Here is a 20304-nt window from a genome sequence, read left to right as displayed (position 1 = left end):
CTACATGTAACTCAGGTTACGCTACCTAATTATACTACCTAATGTCAAGTTATCATTTAGTCTACCTTGCCAGATTCAAGATTCAGGAAAGCCAGAGTGATAGGCGCTCATCTTACCATACAATTCAAGGGGTGGGGGGGGGTGGGGTGGAAGAAAACACAGAAACCGTGTGGTGATTCCAAACAGGAGACAGGGTCAAGTCCTTTATTTGATCACAGGGCTAATGAAGAAGTGTTGTGGTTTATTATTCCAAGCCCTCACCCACCACACGTTTCCTGTCTCGTAATATATATCCCTTTAAGACAAAAATATCCAATGTGAAAAGTAAGCCAGTTGTGACCATTAAAAGAAGTAAAAGATATTATTAGATCAAAGGATAAAGCTAAAACTTAGCCAAAAAAAAGAGTCTGAGGGCTAGGAAATTTTCAGGATTTAGCTAAAGCAGATAAAATATTGATAAGGAAAGGAAAAGCATTGGCAAATGAGAAGCACTAAATTTTGCAAGAGATGTTGTAGATAGATTCAAAGGAAAAGATTAATAAAGGTTAATGTGGATCCCTCACAGCCTGAAACAGGAAAAATTACAGCTGCAAATAAGGAAAAAGCAGAGAAAGTAAACAGATTTTGCAGATTGCTTGAAATCCTGAGTAACACACATAAAATGCTGGAGGAACTCAGCAAGTCAGGCAGCATCAATGGAGGGGAATAAACAGTCAATATTTCAGATCAAAATCCTTCATCAGGACTTATGGCAAGAGATTAAACAAATAATTTGTGTCTGCTTTTAAGGGAAAAAAGCACCGAAAGTGTCCTGGAAATAACAGAGCAATAGAATGAAGAACTAGATCAAAGACATAAACTTCAGTAAAATGTTAGTAGTTGGGAGCTATTTATCTGCACCTGATGGTCTTGGATACGGTAGCTGTTATGATTGTGGATGCATTAGCCGTCATATTTCACAAATCTATAGATTCTAGATCAGTTCACACAGGTTGAAAGGTAGCAATTAAAACTTCACAATTTAAGAAGGAAGGAGAGAGGAAATTGAATCATGAACTAATTAGTCTAACATCTGGAAGGGAAACAGTGGAATCTAATAAAAGGGAAATGACAACAGGACATCTGGCAATGAATGATACAATTCCGCAGAGTCAATTTAAGAAAGGGAAATCAGTTTTGACAAATCATTCAGATGTTTTTAATACTGTAATTTAGAAAATAGACAAAGATAAATGAATTGAAGCCATGCATTTGGACTTTCAAAGGCTTTTGACAAGAGGTTATTAAATTAGAAAACATAATGTTGGGTGTAATATACTGTTGTTGAATGAAGACCAACTAAAAAGACAGAACAAAATAAAGATATTTTTAGGTTTTGAGGAAATCAATGATTATACAAGTGCAGGAAAGTGCAGCGAAGGTGAAAATCATCTAAGATCTCATTGTAAGGCACAAGGGAATAAATAGCCTTATTTTGTTTCTATTACTATCTCATAGAAATTCCTTACTTATGCCATCAGCAGAAATATTTTCTTTATCCACATTCAAAGTAATTCCTGCATGATTTAGTAATATGTTTGGAGTTCCCTCCATTTTTTAACATGAAAGTATTTTTGCTGCTGCCATTCATAGTTGGTGGTGTTGATAAATTAGTAACCTCAATGTCACCTTCAGGACCTCCAGTCTGAGGGGGTCTTCTGAGTCTTTGTCAAAACAACAAACATTGTCCATGAACTCCTATTAGCCCAGTTTTTGAAAAGCCACTGTCAGAAGTCTCGGCCACTCTCATCACACATTAAAAACTGCCAGAGATACTACCCAAGACTTTCCGGTATAAGTTGGCAATGGATGAGATTCTTCAATAATGTGAGTTATCCTTCCTCAGCAGTAAGACATTAAAATCTTCAGTGAAGAGGACCAAGACTGCCAGTCTATATTTTTAAATACCACACAACCTGTTCAATATGTCCAGCCAGCATCCCCACAAAGAGTTTAAGTTTATTAGCGAAGAAGCATTGAATTGACAACAGCAGCTGCCAAGATTTTTAAGGCCATCTCGGTGTTAACCGACTCAAAAACTGTGCATAAGTGCTTTCAATGATATTACATTTTATATTTCTTTGAGGCACTGAGTTGCATCCTCAAAAATAAATCTTATTTTGTTCTTTGATGTGAGCAATTTGTCATCCTATATGAAGAACAGAAGAGTCGTCTGTTGTTAGTTGTTCAACTGAAAATTCACACATGATGGAATTAGCTTTCTTCTGCTGGACAGGCGAGAACATAAGAACATAAGAGATAGGAGCAGGAGTCCGCCATCTGGCCGCTCCACCCTACTCTGCTAGTCAATAAGATACACTTTCAGTACGCTGGATGAACTCAGCAGGTCGGGCAGCATCAGTCAGAAACGATGAGTCGACGCTTCGGGCCGGAACCCTTCGTCAGGACTAAAGAATGAAAGATGGGTTAGGAGTTGAAGAATGCTTGTAGCTTCAGTTGAAAGACCAGTAATTTGAAAGACAAAGGGGTGGGGGAGGGGAAGCTTTGACGTCATTGCCCTGAAAACAATGGGTAGTAGAAGGAGGCAGAACCATGAGGGAGCCGGGGAAGGGGTATAGTGAAATAGGGATAGAGGACGGGAGGGGGAGGAAATTACCAGAAGTTGGAGAATTCTATGATCATACCAAGGGGCTGGAGACAACCTAGACGGTGTATGAGGTGTTGCTCCTCCAACCTGAGTTTAGCCTCATCATGGCAGTAGAGGAGGCCATGTATGGACATAACTGAATGGGAATGGGAAGCAGAGTTGAAGTGGGTGGCTACCGGGCGATCCTGTCTGTTGTGGCGGACGGAGCGGAGGTGCTCGACGAAGCGGTCCCCCAATCTGCGTCGGGTTTCACCGATGTAGAGCAGGCCGCACCGGGAGCACCAGATGCAATAGATGACCCCAACAGACTCACAAGTGAAGTGTTGTCTCACCTGGAAGGACTGTTTGGTGCCCTGAAAGGCTGCAAGAGATGAGGTGTAGGGACAGGTGTAGCACTTACGCTTACAGGGATAAGTGCCGGGTGGGAGATCAGTGGGGATGGACGTGTGGATAAGGGAGTCACGGTGGGACCGATCCCTGCGGAAAGCGGAGAGGGGTGGAGAGGGAAAGATGTGCTTAGTGGTGGGGTCCTGTTGAAGGTGGCGGAAGTTGCGGAGGATAATGTGCTGGATTCGGAGGCTGGTGGGGTGGTAGGTTAAGGACAAGGGGAACTCTGTCCCTGTTGTGGTGGCGGGAGGATGGGGTGAGAGCCAAAGTGCAGGAAATGGAGGAGATGCGGGTGAGGGCATCATTGATGACAGCAGAAGGGAAACCACGATCCTTAAAGAAAGTGGACATTTGAGATGTCCTGGAACGGAAAGCCTCATCCTTGGAGCAGTTGCGGCGGAGGCGGAGGAACTGGGAATAGGGAATGGCATTTTTGCATGTGGTGGGGTAGGAAGAGGTATAGTCGAGGTAGTTATGAGAGTCAGTGGGCTTGTAGAAGATGTCAGTGGACAGTCTGTCTCCAGAGATGGAGACCGAGACATCGAGAAAGGGGAGAGAAAGGGGAGAGAAGTGTCCGAGATAGACCAAGTGAGTTTGAGGGCTGGGTGGAAGTTTGAAGTAAAGTCGATGAAATTGATGAGCTCAGCATGGGTGCAGGAAGCAGCACCAATGTAGTCGTCAATGTACCGAAGGAAAAGTTGGGGAGCAGTACCAAAATAGGTCTGGAGCACAGACTGTTCCACATAACCAACGAAGAGGCAGACGTAGCTGGGTCCCATGCGAGTTCCCATAGCTACACCCTTAGTCTGAAGAAAGTGGGAAGAGCCAAAAGTTATTAAGTGTCAGAACCAGTTCCGCCAACCGGAGGGTAGTGGTGGTGGGGAACTGGTGAGGTGTATTATCCAGGAAGTAGCAGAGGGCTTTGAGGCCTTCTTGATGGGGAATGGAGGTGTATAAGGATTGGACATCCATAGTAAAAATGTAGCAGTTGGGACCGGGGAATTGGAAGTTATTGAAGAGGTGGAGGGCATGGGATGTATCCCGGATGTAGGTGGGGAGGGACTGAACTATGGGTGACAAAATGGAGTCCAGGTAGGCAGATACAAGTTCGGTGGGACAGGAGCCGGCAGAAACTATGGGTCTAACGGGACAGTCAGGCTTGTGTATCTTTGGGAGGAGGTAAAACCCAGCGGTACGGGGTGTGGCAAAATGAGTTTAGCGGCTGAGGATGGAAGGTCTCCGGAGTTGATAAGGGCGGTGATGGTGCGGGAGACAATGGCTTAATGTTTTTTGGTGGGGTCCTGTTCCAGTGGTAAGTAAGAGGAGGTGTCAGAGAGCTACCGTTTTGCCTTAGTGAGGTAGAGGTCTGTCCGCCAGACTACTACGGCACCTTTGTCAGCAGTGGTAAGTAAGAGGAGGTGTCAGAGAGCTGTTTGATGGTGAGGTTTGGATTAGTGCGGAGAGAGTGGAGGGCAGTGCGTTCAGAGGGAGTGTGGTTGGAACAGGAGCGAGGAGTGGTGAAGTTGAGACAGTTGATGTCTCGGCAACAGTTGGAGATGAAGAGATCGAGTGTAGGTAGAAGGCCCGGGCAGGGTGTCCAGGAGGAGGCAGAGGGTTCAAGACAAGAGAAGGGGTCATCTGTAGCGGGAGGGGAATCCTTGCCAAAGAAGTAGGCTCGGAGACGCAGGCGACGGAAGAAGAGTCCAGTGTCATGGCAGGCACGGAACTCACTGAGGTGTGGACGGAGGGGGACAAAAGTGAGGTCCTTGCTAAGGACAGAACGTTCTGCCTCAGAGGGGGAAGGTCAGAGGGGATGGTGAAGACACGACAAGGGTTGGGGTTGGGGCTGGGGTCGGAGGATGGTGAAGAGTGGGAGGTATCAGGAGGGAGAGGGGGGTTGGGATGTTCAGGGAGAGCGGGGTTAGGGAAGGATGAGGAATCAGAGGAATGGAGGGGCGATGAAGGGTAGAGGGAAGTTTGGGAGTCACTGGGTGGAAAGAGGGTAGTGGGGGAATAAGGTGGGCGGTGGGACGCAGCAGCAGTAGGAGTGGTTCTGGTTTGGAGAGTGTCGGGATCTAAGTCTGGGCTGGATTCGGAGCTGGGGGTGACAATAAGATGATGGCTGATCTGGCCATGGACTCATCTCCGCTTACCTGCCTTTTCCCCATAAAGGCTGATTTATACTTGTGCGTCAAGTCGACACCGTAACCCACACAAGTGGCCTACGCACGTTGTGAGGATTTACACTTGTGCATTGGTGTGTCTGCATTACACTGCAATTCGGGCACATCGTGCATGCACACACACATGCCTGCGCAAGGCTTCATGGTCATGGTAGTCTTTCTCGGGGTAAACAAGTTTAAAGCGAGCGTCTTTTTTCGTAAAAGCAAAACGCGTCCTCCATAATTTCACAGGTCTGTAAAGCTTTATGGAAAGCATTGCAGCCAGGGTTCTTTCCCTGCCCTTCAGTCGGCCAATGGGAAGCTATTGCAGCGTAGGAGGAAATGCAATGCTACCAAGCGGACCAATCACAGTTGTTGCGGTCTGTGTTGCCGTGACGCGTAGTTACATTTTGGGAGAGCTGCGCGTCAGGCTATGGCATAGGGATTTGCGTAGACATTGTGTAGGGTTCGCGGCAACGCCATACCCACGGCGTCAAGTTGATGCAGAAGTATAAATCAGCCTTAACCCTCAATTCCCCTACTATGCAAAAATCTAACCAACCTTGTCTTAAATATATTTACTGAGGTAGCCTCCACTACTTCATTGGGCAGAGAATTCCACAGATTCACCTCCCTCTGGGAAAAGCAGTTCCTCCTCATCTCCATCCCAAATCTACTCCCCTGAATCTTGAGGCTATGTCGTCTAGTTCTAGTCTCACCTCCCAGTGGAACAACTTCCCTGCCTCTATCTTATCTGTCCCTTTCATAAATTTATATGTTCCTATAAGATCTCCTCCCATTCTTCTGAATTCCAGTGAGTACAGTCCCAGGCAACTCCAACTCTCCATATAGTCTAATCCCCTCATCTCTGGAATCAACCTGGTGAACCTCCTCTGAAACACCTCCAAAGCTATGTATCCTTCCCCAAATAAGGAGACAGAATTGCGTGAAGTTCTTCACGTGTAGCCTCACCAATACCCTGTACAGTTGCAGCATTACCCCTCTGCTCTTAAATTCAATCCCTCTAGCAATGAAGGCCAACATTCCATTTCCCTTGATAGCCTGCTGAACCTGCAAACCAACCTTTTGTGATCCATGCGCAAGCACTCCCAAGTCCCTCTACATCGCAGCATGCAGCAAATGTTTACTATTTAAATAGCAATCTGCTCTTTCACTTTTCCTTCCAAAGTGGATGACCTTGCATTTACCAACATTGTATTTCATCTGCCAGTCCCTTGCCCATTCACTTAACCTATCTTTATCTCTCTGCAGACTCTCCATATCTTCTGCACAATTTGCTTTTCAGCTCAATTTAGTATCATTGCCAAAATTAGATACACCTGTACCATGATTACAGAACATAGAACATGGAATAGTACAGCACAGTCTAGGCCCTTTGGCGCACAATGCTGTGCCGACCCTTAAACCCTGCCTCCCATATCCCCTCCCCAACTTAAATTCCTCCATATATCTGTCTATACTATTTCACTAGTGTATCTGCCTCCACTGACTCAGGCAGTGTATTCCACACATCAACCACTCTCTGAGTAAAACACCTTCCTCTAATATCCCCCTTGAACTTCCCACCCCTTACCTTAAAGCCATGTCATCTTGTATTGAGCAGTGGTGCCCTGGGGAAGAGGCGCTGGCTGTCCACTCTATCAATTCCTCTTAATATCTTGTATACCTCTATCATGTCTCCTCTCAGCCTCCTTCTCTCCAAAGGGTAAAGCCGTAGCTCCCTTAATCTCTGATCATAATGCATACTCTCTAAACCAGGCAGCATCCTGGTAAATCTCCTCTGTACTGTTTCCAATGCTTCCACATCCTTCCTGTACACCTCTAAAGACTCTATGCTTTGATCTTTATTACTCAATCACTTAACTCTGTAATTCAGCATCTCTCCTTTTTGATACGGATTCAATTCCATCTCATGGGTATTTGGTAATTTGCAGTTTACAATAAAAAAACTTCAACTATTAGTCTTTGAAACTCCACTTTAAGGGTGCTCATTATTTCATCTTCAATTCCAGACCATCCTTAACATAGAAAATGAAGTGCAATTTTGTAATCAAAAAGGGTGATACTTGTTAAGCTTTGTTGTTGTTTCAGAGTGCAAACCACAGACACTTTTTTAATGGCCATAATTGTGGGACTTTCCAATCAGAATCAGATTTATGATAGACACACAAACTGTTGGAGGATCTCAGCAGGTCAGGCAGCATCTATGGAAATGAATCAACAGTTGACACTTCTGGCTGAGACCCTTCACCAGAACTGAAGAGGGAGGGGAAGGAGTACAGCTATAAGGTGATAGGTGAAGCCAGGTAGGTGGGAGAAATGGGGTAAGAGTGAGAAGCTGAATCCTGTTGAACACTTTTAATGGGACCCTACCACCAACCACATTGTTACCTCCCCCCGCCATACACTCTTCGCTCCCTCCATGATTCTCTTACCCATTTGACCCTCTCCACTGATTTTCCTCCTGGTACATATCCCTGTTAATGAGAGAAATGCTACACCTACCCATTCATCGCCTCCCAAAGCAGTCCCTCCAGGTGAGGCAACACTTCACCTGTGAATCTTTTGGGGTTGTCTTCTGTATCCAGTGCTCCCGATGCGGCCTGTTGAGCATTGGTGGGACCAAGATAGGTTGGGGAGCAGCATTGTCGAGCACTTTCACTCCATCCACAAACAGCAGGATATCCCAGTGACCAACTGTTGTAATTCCAATCCCCATTGACATGTCAGTCCATAGCCTTGTCTATTGCCATGATGAGGCCACAGGTTGGAGGAGCAACACCTCATATTCTCTCTAGGTTGCCTCCAACCTGAGGGTATGAACATCGATTTCTAAAACTTCTAATTTCTCCTCCTTTTTCAGTTCCCCGCTCTGCACCACCCCCCCAACTGCTGCTTCTCTTCTCCTCAACTGCCTGTCACCTCCCCCTGGTGCTCCTCCTCCTTCTCTTTCTCCCATAGTCCACTCTCCTCTATCAGATTCCATCTTCTCCAGCCCTTCACCTTTTCCACCTATTACCTCCCAGCTGCTCACATCATCTCCTTCCCTACCGACCTAACTTCACCTATCATCTTCTAGCTTGTACAAGATTGTACCTATCGGTTACCCCTACATTATAATTCTAACTACTTCACCCTTCCTTTTCACTCCCAGTGAAGGTCTCAGCCCAAAATGTTTCCTTAAATGCTATCTGACCTGCTGAGTCCCTCCATCATTTAGTGTGTGTTTCGCTGGATTTCCAGCATATGAAGATTCTTTTTCTCTCTCTCCTTTTTCTCCCTCTGTCTCTCTCACTATACTCCTTGCCCATCCTCTGGGCTTCACCCCTCCCCCTTTCTTTCTCCCTAGGCCTCCCGTCCCATGATCTTCTCATATCCCTTTTGCCAATCAACTGTCCAGCTCTTGGCTCTATCCCTCCCCCTCCTGTATCTCCTATCATTTCAGATCTCCCCCTCCCCATTTCAAACCTCTTACTATCTCTTCTTTCAGTTAGTCCTGACGAAGGGTCTCGGCCCAAAACGTCAACTGTACCTTTTCCTAGAGATGCTGGCTGCCTGGCCTGCTATGTTCACCAGCAACTTTTATGTGCGTTGCTTGAAGAATCTTGTGTTTAAGTTTATTATTAGTGATACAGGTCATCATATTTTTTTCTTGATTTTCAGTGCAGAGGACCAGGGTACAATGAAGGACAAATGTTTTATCTTTTACTCTTCTCTACTCGCAAAATGCAGTCTTGCTGGGATTTTCCAGCATTATGTATTGGAATCAGTCCTCTGATCTGAACCACAAAATGGGACCTCCAGTGGGGATTTTGAGGCAAAGAGGAAGGCAAACTATTTTTCAAAATAATTTTAGTTTAGCTGAATGGTTTAATTATTTATAATCACTCGTACCAGGTTTTTGATTATTTTTAAAAATACTACATTATCTAGTTAAGTTGTCAGAGGTTTTAAATGCAGTGATGTTTAAAACAAACTAACAAAATCATCTATATTTGGCACAGCTCCAGCCTCCGATTCAACAGCTGTTGCGGGCTTTTAGGATCGTCTACATGTAACTCAGGTTACGCTACCTAATTATACTACCTAATGTCAAGTTATCATTTAATCTACCTTGCCAGATTCAAGATTCAGGAAAGCCAGAGTGATAGGCGCTCATCTTACCATACAATTCAAGGGGTGGGGGTTGGGGTGGGGTGGAAGAAAACACAGAAACCGTGGTGATTCCAAACAGGAGACAGGGTCAAGTCCTTTATTTGATCACAGGGCTAATGAAGAAGTGTTGTGGTTTATTATTCCAAGCCCTCACCCACCACACGTTTCCTGTCTCGTAATATATATTTCCCTTTAAGACAAAAATATCCAATGTGAAAAGTAAGCTAGCTGTGACCATTAAAAGAAGTAAAAGATATTATTAGATCAAAGGATAAAGCTAAAACTTAGCCAAAAAAAAAAGTCTGAGGACTAGGAAATTTTCACGATTTAGCTAAAGCAGATAAAATATTGATAAGGAAAGGAAAAGCATTGGCAAATGAGAAGCACTAAATTTTGCAGGAGATTTTGTAGATAGATAAAAAGGAAAAGATTAATAAAGGTTAATGTGGATCCCTCACAGCCTGAAACAGGAAAAATTACAGCTGCAAATAAGGAAAAGGCAGAGAAAGTAAACAGATTTTGCAGATTGCTTGAAATCCTGAGTAACACACACAAAATGTTGGAGGAACTCAGCAAGTCAGGCAGCATCAATGGAGGGGAATAAACAGTTAATATTTCAGATCAAAATCCTTCATCAGGACTTATGGCAAGAGATTAAACAAATAATTTGTGTCTGCTTTTAAGGGAAAAAAGCACCGAAAGTGTCTTGGAAATGACAGAGGTATAGAATCAAAGACATAAACTTCAGTAAAATGTTAGTAGTTGGGAGCTATTTATCTGCACCTGATGGTCTTGGATATGGTAGCTGTGATGATTGTAGATGCACTAGCTGCCATATTTCACAAATCTATAGATTCTAGATCAGTTCACACAGGTTGAAAGGTAGCAATTAAAACTTCACTATTTAAGAAGGAAGGAGAGAGGAAATTGAATTTTGAACTAATTAGTCTAACATCTTGAAGGGAAACAGTGGAATCTAATGAGAGAGAAATGACAACAGGACATCTGGCAATGAATGATACAATTTTGTAGAGTCAATTTAAGAAAGGGAAATCAGTTTTGACAAATCATTCAGATGTTTTTAATACTGTAATTTAGAAAATAGACAAAGATAAATGAATTGAAGCCATGCATTTGGACTTTCAAAGGCTTTTGACAAGAGGTTATTAAATTAGAAAACATAATGTTGGGTGTAATATACTGTTGTTGAATGAAGACCAACTAAAAAGACAGAACAAAATAAAGATATTTTTAGGTTTTGAGGAAATCAATGATTATACAAGTGCAGGAAAGTGCAGCGAAGGTGAAAATCATCTAAGATCTCATTGTAAGGCACAAGGGAATAAATAGCCTTATTTTGTTTCTATTACTATCTCATAGAAATTCCTTACTTATGCCATCAGCAGAAATATTTTCTTTATCCACATTCAAAGTAATTCCTGTATGATTTAGTAATATATTTGGAGTTCCCTCCATTTTTTAACATGAAAGTATTTTTGCTGGGGCCATTCATAGTTGGTGGTGTTGATAAATTAGTAACCTCAATGTCACCTTCAGGACCTCCAGTCTGAGGGGGTCTTCTGAGTCTTTGTCAAAACAACAAACATTGTCCATGAACTCCTATTAGCCCAGTTTTTGAAAAGCCACTGTCAGAAGTCTCGGCCACTCTCATCACACATTAAAAACTGCCTGAGATACTACCCAAGACTTTCCGGTACAAGTTGGCAATGGATGAGATTCTTCAATAATGTGAGTTATCCTTCCTCAGCAGTAAGACATTAAAATCTTCAGTGAAGAGGACCAAGACTGCCAGTCTATATTTTTAAATACCACACAACCTGTTCAATATGTCCAGCCAGTATCCCCACAAAGAGTTTAAGTCTATTAGCGAAGAAGCATTGAATTGACAACAGCAGCTGCCAAGGTTTTTAAGGCCATCTCGGTGTTAACCGACTCAAAAACTGTGCATGAGTGCTTTCAATGATATTACATTTTATATTTCTTTGAGGCACTGAGTTGCATCCTCAAAAATAAATCTTATTTTGTTGTTTGATCTGAGCAATTAGTCATCCTTTATGAGGAACAGAAGAATTGTCTGTTGTTAGCAGTTCAACTGAAAATTCACACCACATGATGGAATTAGCTTTCTTCTGCTGGACAGGCGAGGACATAAGAACGTAAGAGATAGGAGCAGGAGTAGACCATCTGGCCAATACACCCTACTCTGCTGGTCAATAAGATCATGGCTGATCTGGCCATGGACTCATCTCCGCCTACCTGCCTTTTCCCCATAAAGGCTGATTTATACTCGTGCGTCAACTCAACGCCATAACCTACGCAAGTGGCCTACACAGGTTGTAAGCACTTATACTTGTGCATTGGTGTGTCTGCGTCACACTGCAATTCAGGCACGTTGCACATGCGCACACACCTGCCCATGCAAGTCTTCGTGGTCATGGTAGTCTTTCTCAGGGTAAACAAGTTTAAAGCGAGTGTCTTTTTTTGTAAAAGCAAAACGCGTCCTCCATAATTACGCAGGTCCGTAAAGCTTTATGGAAAGCATTGCACCCAGAGTTCCTTCCCTGCCCTTCAGTCAGCCAATGGGAAGCTACTGCAGTGTAGGAGGAAATGCAATGCCAGCAAGCGGACCAATCACTGTTGTTGCAGTCTGTGTTGCTGTGACGTGCAGTTACATTTTGGGAGAGGAGCGCATCAGGCTATGGCATAGGGATCCGCATAGACACTGTGTCGGGTTCGCAGCGATGCCATACCTACGGCGTCAAGTTGATGCAGAAGTATAAATCAGCCTTAACCCTCAATTCCCCTACTATGCAAAAATCTAACCAACCTTGTCTTAAATATATTTACTGAGGTAGCCTCCACTAATTCATTGGGCAGAGAATTCCACAGATTCACCACTCTCTGGGAAAAGCAGTTCCTCCTTATCTCCGTCCCAAATCTACTCCCCTGAATCTTGAGGCTATGTCCCCTAGTTCTAGTCTCACTTACCAGCGGAACAACTTCCCTGCCTCTATCTTATCTATCCATTTAATAAATTTATATGTTCCTATAAGATCTCCTCCCATTCTTCTGAATTCCAGTGAGTACAGTCCCAGGCAACTCCAACTCTCCATATAGTCTAATCCCCTCATCTCTGGAATCAACCTGGTGAACCTCCTCTGAACCACCTCCAAAGCTATGTATCCTTCCCCAAATAAGGAGACCAGAATTGTGTGAAGTTCTCCACGTGTGGTCTCACCAATATCCTGTACAGTTGCAGCATTACCCCTCTGCTCTTAAATTCAATCCCTCTAGCAATGAAGGCCAACATTCCATTTCCCTTCTTGATAGCCTGCTGAACCTGCAAACCAACCTTTTGTGATCCATGCGCAAGCACTCCCAAGTCCCTCTACATCGCAGCATGCAGCAAATGTTTACTATTTAAATAATAATCTGCTCTTTCACTTTTCCTTCCAAAGTGGATGACCTTGCATTTACCAACATTGTATTCCATCTGCCAGACCCTTGCCCATTCACTTAAACCTATCTTCATCTCTCTGCAGACTCTCCATATCTTCTGCACAATTTGCTTTTCAGCTCAATTTAGTATCATTGCCAAAATTAGATCCACTTGTACCATGATTACAGAACATAGAACATGGAATAGTACAGCACAGTACAGGCCTTTCGGCCCACAATGTTGTGCCGACCCTTAAACCCTGCCTCTCATATAACCCCGCCCCAATCTCCTCTGTACCCTTTCCAATGCTTCCACATCCTTCCTGTAGTGAGGTGACCAGAACTAGACACAGTACTCCAAGTGTGGCCTAACCAGAGTTTTATAGAGCTGCATCATCACCTCACAACTCTTAAACTCTATCCCTTGACTTATGAAAGCCAACACCTCATAAGCTTTCCTAACTACCCTATCTACCTGTGAGACAACTTTCAGGAATCTGTGGACATGTACCCCCAGATCCCTCTGCTCCTCCACACTACCAAGTATCCTGCCATTTACTTTGTACCCTGCCTTGGAGTTTGTCCTTCCAAAGGGTACCACCTCACACTTCTCCGAGTTGAACTCCAACTACCACTTCTCAGCCCACTTCTGCATCCTATCAATGTCTCTCTGCAATCTTCGACAATCCTCTACACTATCCACAACACCACCAACCTTTGTGTCGTCTGCAAACTTGCCAACCCACTCTTCTACCCACACATCCAAGTTGTTAATAAAAATCACGAATATAAAAGGACCCAGAACTGATCCTTGTGGGACACCACTAGTCACAACCCTCCAATCCGAATGTACTCCCTCCACCACGACCCTCTGCTTTCTGCAGGCAAGCCGATTCTGAATCCACCTGGCCAAACTTCCCTGGAACCCATGCCTTCTGACTTCCTGAATAAGTCTACCATGTGGAACCTTGTCAAGTGCCTTACTAAAATCCATGTAGATCACATCCACTGCACTACCCTCATCTATATGCCTGGTCACCTCCTCAAAGAACTCTATCAGGCTTGTTAGACATGATCTGCCCTTCACAAAGCCATGCTGACTGTCCCTGATCAGACCATGACTCTCTAAATGCCCAGAGATCCTATCTCTAAGAATCTTTTCCAACAGCTTTCTCACCACAGACATAAGGCTCACTGGTCTATAATTCACTGGACTGATAATGCTAAAGGCCAGGGAGCAGTGGTCACTGTCCCCTAGATGCTCACCCACTAAAAGATCTGTGATCTGACCCTGTTCGTTACCTAATACGAGATCTAGTATAGCATTCCCCCAGTTGGCCTGTCAACATACTGTGACAGGAATCCATCCTGGACACACTTTACAAACTCTGTCCTGTCTAAACCATTGGAAGTAATCAGGTGCCAATCAATATTAGGGAAGTTAAAGTCACCCATGATAATAACCCTTTTTTTTTGCACCTTTCCAAAATCTGCCTCCCAATCTGCTCCTCGGTATCTCTGCTGCTATCAGGGGGCCTATAGAATACTCCCAATAGAGTAACTGCTCCCTTCCTGTTCCTGACTTCCACCCATACTGACTCAAAAGAGGATCCTGCTACATTACCCACCCTTTCTGTCACTGTAATAGTATCCCGGACCAGTAATACCACCCCTCCTCCCCTTTTCCCCCCTCTCTATCCCTTTTAAAGCACTGAAATCCAGGAATATTGAGAATCCATTCCTGCCCTGATGCCAGCCAAGTCTCTGTAATGGCCACTACATCATAATTCCATGTATGTATCCAAGCTCTCAGTTCATCTCCTTTGTTCCTGATGCTTCTTGCATTGAGGTACACACATTTCAGCCCTTCTACCTTACTGTCTTTACACTGTTTATTCTGTTTCTCTTTCCTCAAAGCCTCTTTGTATGTTAGATCTGGCTTTACTCCATGCACTTCTTTCACTGCTCTATTGCTCCAGGTCCCATACCCCTCACAAATTCGTTTAAACTCTCCTGAACTATGCTAGCAAACCTATCTGCAAGGATATTGCTCCCCCTCGGGTTCAGGTGCAACCCATCCAATCTGTACAGGTCCCATCTTCCCCAGAAGAGATCTCGATGATCCAAAAATCCAAAACCCTGCCCCCTGCACCAACTGCTCAGCCACACATTCAACTGCCATCTCCTCCAATTCTTACCATCACTGTCACGTAGCACTGGCAGCAATCCTGAGAACTCCACCCTTGAGGTCCTGTTCTTCAGCCTTCTGCCTAGTTCCCGAAACTCACACTTCAGAACCTCGTCCCTCTTCCTGCCCATGTCATTGGTACCAGCATGTATCACGACTTCTGGTTGCTTTCCCTCTCGTACCAGGATGTCATGCACCCGGTCAGAGACATCCTGGACCCTGGCAACCGGGAGGCAACAAACCACGTGGGTGCCCTTCTCACGTCCACAAAATCTCCTGTCTGGTCCCTTGACTATAGAGTCCCCAGTGACAACAGCTCTCTCCATCTCCATCCCACCCTTCTGCGCCACAGGGTCAGACTCAGTGCTGGAGGCCCTGCCACCATGGCTCACCCCTGGTTGGTTGTGCCCGCCAACAGTATCCAGGACAGTAAACTATTCAGGGGAATGGCTACAGGGGTGCTCTGCACTACCTGTCTATTTAAACAACAACCAATTTTTTGGGCATTATTTAAACGCCAGCTGTTATTGTATAGCACTTCTCAAAAATATTTGACTCCATGTCACGTGGTGAGTAATGGAGCAGGTGATCAAAAATTGTTCAAAGACTGTCAGGGGGTAGGTCTTAAGGACTATCCTATAGGAGGAGGAAGAGGAGGTTTGGTGACCATGATGGAATTCCAAAGGGTTGGATGTTAATAGCCCACAAAAACAAACAGGAGGAATGACATAGGAGCAGGAAGAGAAGACATTGCACGTGGTCCTCTGACAGTAACTGAATAGGTGGGAATTCAAGCACTAACACAAGAGATTCTGCAGATGTGGGAAATCCAGAGTAACAGGGGGGAAAAAAGCAGTCGACGTTTCTGGCCCGGACCCTTCATCAGGACTGGAAAGGAAGTGGGAAGATGCCAGAACACTAAACACTACATTATAATGCTAAAACAGAACATTAAATGTAAACACCAGTGGGCATGTCCCACCCAGCTGGACAATGCGGGAGAGGCACTGAAGGAATTAAACCAGGTTATCTCGTCCAGAATGGGGTTGTCCCTTACCAATGCCAATGTTACAGTTAATGATTAAATAATCCCAGCAAAATGTCCTCTTCATCACATAATTAGCACAGTTTCTCGTAACTTTTAGTATTCCGACTTTGAAGAGCATCTACTCACTCATCGTAATTTGCTACCGGAATTGGAATTCACACAAATTGCACAACTAATGATAAATTCAACCACTACATCAGAACACCCTAAAAAGTTTGGCTCACATTCCTTGGACGTCTTGTGAGTGACAACGATCTCCAAGTGTTTTGTAGCAAGCATCACGGACCTTATTGCTCAGATGCGGTTCATTACGGAGCACTGGTCCTCAATAAAATAAACTCTATTTTGTCATTAATCTGCGAAGTAGGCTCATACTGTATAATGAATTGGCAGCCGTGTTTCGCAAAGCATCTGGCCTGATAATTAGAAACATAGAAAACCTACAGCACAATACAGGCCCTTCGGCCCACAAAGTTGTGCTGAACATGTTCATACCTTAGAAGTTACTAGGCTTACACACAGCTCTCTATTTTTCTAAACTTCATGTACCTATCCAAAAGTCTCTTTAAAGACCCTATCGTATCCGCCTCCACCACCATTGCTGGCAGCCCATTCCACGCACTCGCCACTCTATGAGTAAAAAAACTTACCCCGACATCTCCTCTTTACCTACTTCCCAGCACCTTAAACCTGTGTCCTCTTGTGGCAGCCATTTCAGCCCTGGGAAAAAGCCTCTGACTATCCACACGATCAATGCTTCTCATCATCTTATACACCTCTATCAGGTCACCTCTCACCCTCCATCGCCCCAAGGAGAAAATGCCGAATTCACTCAACCTGTTTTCATAAGGCATGCTCCCCAATCCAGGCAACATCCTTGTAAATCTCCTCTGCACCCTTTGTACGGCTTCCACATCCTTCCGGTAGTGAGGCGACCAGAACTGAGCACAGTATTCCAAATGGGGTCTGACCAGGGTCCAATATAGCTGCAACATTACCTCTCGGCTCCTAAATTCAATTCCACAATTGATGAAGGCCAATACACCGTACACCTTCTTAATTACAGAGTCAACCTGTGCAGCTGCTTTGAGCGTCCTATGGACTTGGACCCCAAGATCCTTCTGATCCTCCACACTGCCAAGAGTCATACCATTAATACTATATTCTGCCATCATATTTGACCGACCAAAATGAATCACTTCACACTTATCTGGGTTGAACGCCATCTGCCACTTCTCAGCCCAGTTTTGCATCCTATCGATGTTCCCGCTGTAACCTCTGGCAGCCCTCCACACTATCCACAATACCTCCATCTTTTGTGTCATCAGCAAACTTACTAACCCATCCCTCCATAAAATTCATATTGAAAATTAAATCAGCCCCACCCTAATGGACATCTTGGTGAATTATTACTCTGAACGCCACGGGCACTATCGGCGTCGTAAATAAAAAGCTCGTTGGAATGACGTGTGCACATTCCTTGGGAACCGAAGTTCCTCAGGGAGCGCGACCGAACCCCAATAGCTTCACCTTTTTTAGCTGGAGATGTCAGGGACTGCAGACGCTGCCATCTGGAGCCAAAAATCAAATGGTACGGATGAAGCGCCGAAACGTCAAATGTCCATACCCCTTGACCCGCCGGGTTCCCCCAGCATTTTTGGTTTTTTTAATTGATCTTCCCTTAGTCCCCGTTTTCGGTATAGTTTACAAGCACTTCCAGTACACAAGTCCCCTTGTGGTGATCCAACTTTGGCCCCGAGCGTGCAATTCTCCGGGGATCTGCCGTATTCCGCAAATTGCCTTAAAGTGTACCCGAGCCCACCTCTGCCGCTTTATAAGGTAGGTGTTGCTGGCTAGTCTGGAATTATAGCCTATCTCCTAGGGTAGCTCCAGTAACTGAACATGCCGAGTGCTAACCAGAACGGTTTGCTACCCAGTGAGTGGAAACCCCACGGACAAGACTGCACGGGTTTGTCTGGTGTTGCCTTATGCACAAGGGCGCTATTTTGCCCCCCCCCCACCCACCCACCCACCCACCCACCCAACAATTCCTAGCTCATCGTTGCGATTTTGCTAAAAAAAAATCTCGTTCTGAAAAGTTACCCTAAAGGGAACACATTGCGTCCCGCGGTGGTTTAATCTCGTTTAAAATGACCGATTCACATACAGCCCGCCTGCAAGATCCCCCAGTAACTACACCGCACGAAATATTCAGAGATCCCCGTCTGTAAGGAACATAAATTTCTGCTATTGTGGTTATACTCCCTGTGGAGGGGATGTGTGCTGGTTTGCGCCCACAGTTAGTTTATGACCTTAAAACATCAGCATCAGAAATCCATCATCTGATTACTCGGCAGCATATGCTACGGATTAATATCGTCCTTCCTTCCTGAATCCGTTTTCTCCCTTACAAAAAATTACTCACGTCGTGTTTGTCTCCAACTTTCACTCGAAGGCTCCTGGTATCCACGGGCAGTGGCCGCAGCGTCAGCAAGCAAAACAGGGCCGCCGCCAGTGCTTTCAAGAAACTTTTGCCGTAGTCCATCGTTCGCTTGCGCACCCCCCTCCACGACTAGAATGGCGATAAGAGAGAGTTGTATACTGTGGTTGGGTTCGCAAAGTCTTGCTGGGGAAGAGGGTGCAGCCAAAGGAACAGACGAAAGCAGGTATCCACGCCTCCCCTGCGTGCACCAGCTGTCTATACCCTAATATTAGCCAGATAATTTTAATCTGAGACAGGCGCGTTCACATCTGGCATCTTGTCCACACGCCCGACCAACTCCCTCGCTGATTACAACTCGGGAACGATCAGATTATTTGCCCTGTTCTGTCTGGGAGTCTTGCCCGGAGCCCACCTCACCCACAGCTGTTAAAAATAAGCAGCTGACCTGAATTCATAAAAACGGCAGCCACATGGGAATAATACAACCGATTTAACAAAGTCATAAGAAAGTTTAAGAAAGATAAAAACCAAAGCATTTAATGTTTATATGCCAGGCAGGATAGAACATAATTTAACGTTGGGGGAGAATGGGGATATAAATATACAGTATTATCAAAATTTACGAGATCAGATGCTGAAACAGTATTAAATTTTAAAAAAAAGATGCTACCGCCGCCGCTATGGGCAGGCGTCAACCATATAGTGAATAGAGCTGTGCAGGTCTGTCCAATCAGACTATACATTTGCCTTATTCACTGTAAAGGACGAATTTAATTTATAAATCTGTAAAGAGAATTCAATTTTCATGATACTCCAGTGTGAAATTCTAACTCTTTGGTAGCGTGAATTTTAATAATAGTTTATCCCCGAATATCTTTGAAAATTGCAAGTGTAACTCCCGCGAATCTCTTTTTTTCAAACTCACAAACGAGATCGAGCAGTTGCTGAACTGGGTATTTCACAACTAAAAGGAACAGGTTACCGCAACAAACTTTTACCAGTTTGCTGATGGTAAGTGGGTATCCTTTAAGTGCCTCGGGCAACCACCAAGGTTCCGGTGTTCCTCCTGTATCAATACATAGTGTAAAGTGAGGAAAATGGCAGTAAAACAGTGACTGTATGTTGGGGTGGGGGGATATGAATCTATATAATGGCTGCATGTAGCAAGAAAGCAACTCCTGGACAGTCTGAACTTGATTGGATAATTCAGCTGTCAGTCATGTTCGGTAACCGCACTGTTGTAGATAATCGAGACTGAATTGAAGAATATAATTCATGCGTAATAATTCACTCCCGCATTTCTGATTGAAGTACTCTGCCTTTTTAGAGTTTTCTTCATAAGATATTTATTCTCTCCACTTCCTTAAATGGAATAAATTTGTTTCTCGGATTGTATGTTTTGGTTTATGAGCCCTGACAAACTTCGCACCTGTAACTCATTGACCGACGCACAGTTGTACCTAGAGAGTGATTATCGGCATCCGTTAGGAAGTAAAGTCAACCATAATTTTGACAGGTGTTCGTTAGCAATTTGATTATCGTTTCCGGCTAACAGTTTAAACGCCACTTTCATTGCTAGTCCCCAGTTACAGGCTGAGAAATGCTGTCAAATTAACTTAAGCATTCAGGAAGTCAGGCAGCTTCAGCAGGAAAGCAAATGGATATCCTCTAACCCTAATCTTTCATCAGAACTGGGATAGAGAGAAAACTGATTGGTTTTCAGGAAATGTTGGAGGAACTCAGCAGGTCAGGCAGTATCTGTGAAGAATAAAGACCCGCTGTTTGGGGTTGAGG

At 44.5% G+C, this 20304-nt stretch overlaps 1 protein-coding gene across 1 annotated transcript in view; it reads right to left on the bottom strand.

Annotated features, from left to right (window-relative positions):
* wfdc1 (WAP four-disulfide core domain 1) overlaps positions 1–18838 on the bottom strand; it is a 77321-nt gene extending 58483 nt beyond the window's left edge. Inside the window, exon 1 of the mRNA XM_063067163.1 lies at positions 18493–18838. Coding sequence (XP_062923233.1) covers positions 18493–18612 — 120 coding nt within the window. The 5' untranslated portion in view covers positions 18613–18838. The remainder of the gene's footprint in view (positions 1–18492) is intronic.
* Between the last annotated feature and the right edge of the window lie 1466 nt (positions 18839–20304).

This window comes from Mobula hypostoma, chromosome 14 (genome assembly GCF_963921235.1).
Source record: "Mobula hypostoma chromosome 14, sMobHyp1.1, whole genome shotgun sequence".
NCBI classification, from domain to species: Eukaryota; Metazoa; Chordata; class Chondrichthyes; order Myliobatiformes; family Myliobatidae; genus Mobula; species Mobula hypostoma.
Note: the sequence above shows the minus strand (reverse complement) of the source record. Positions and strands in the feature narration are given on the sequence as shown.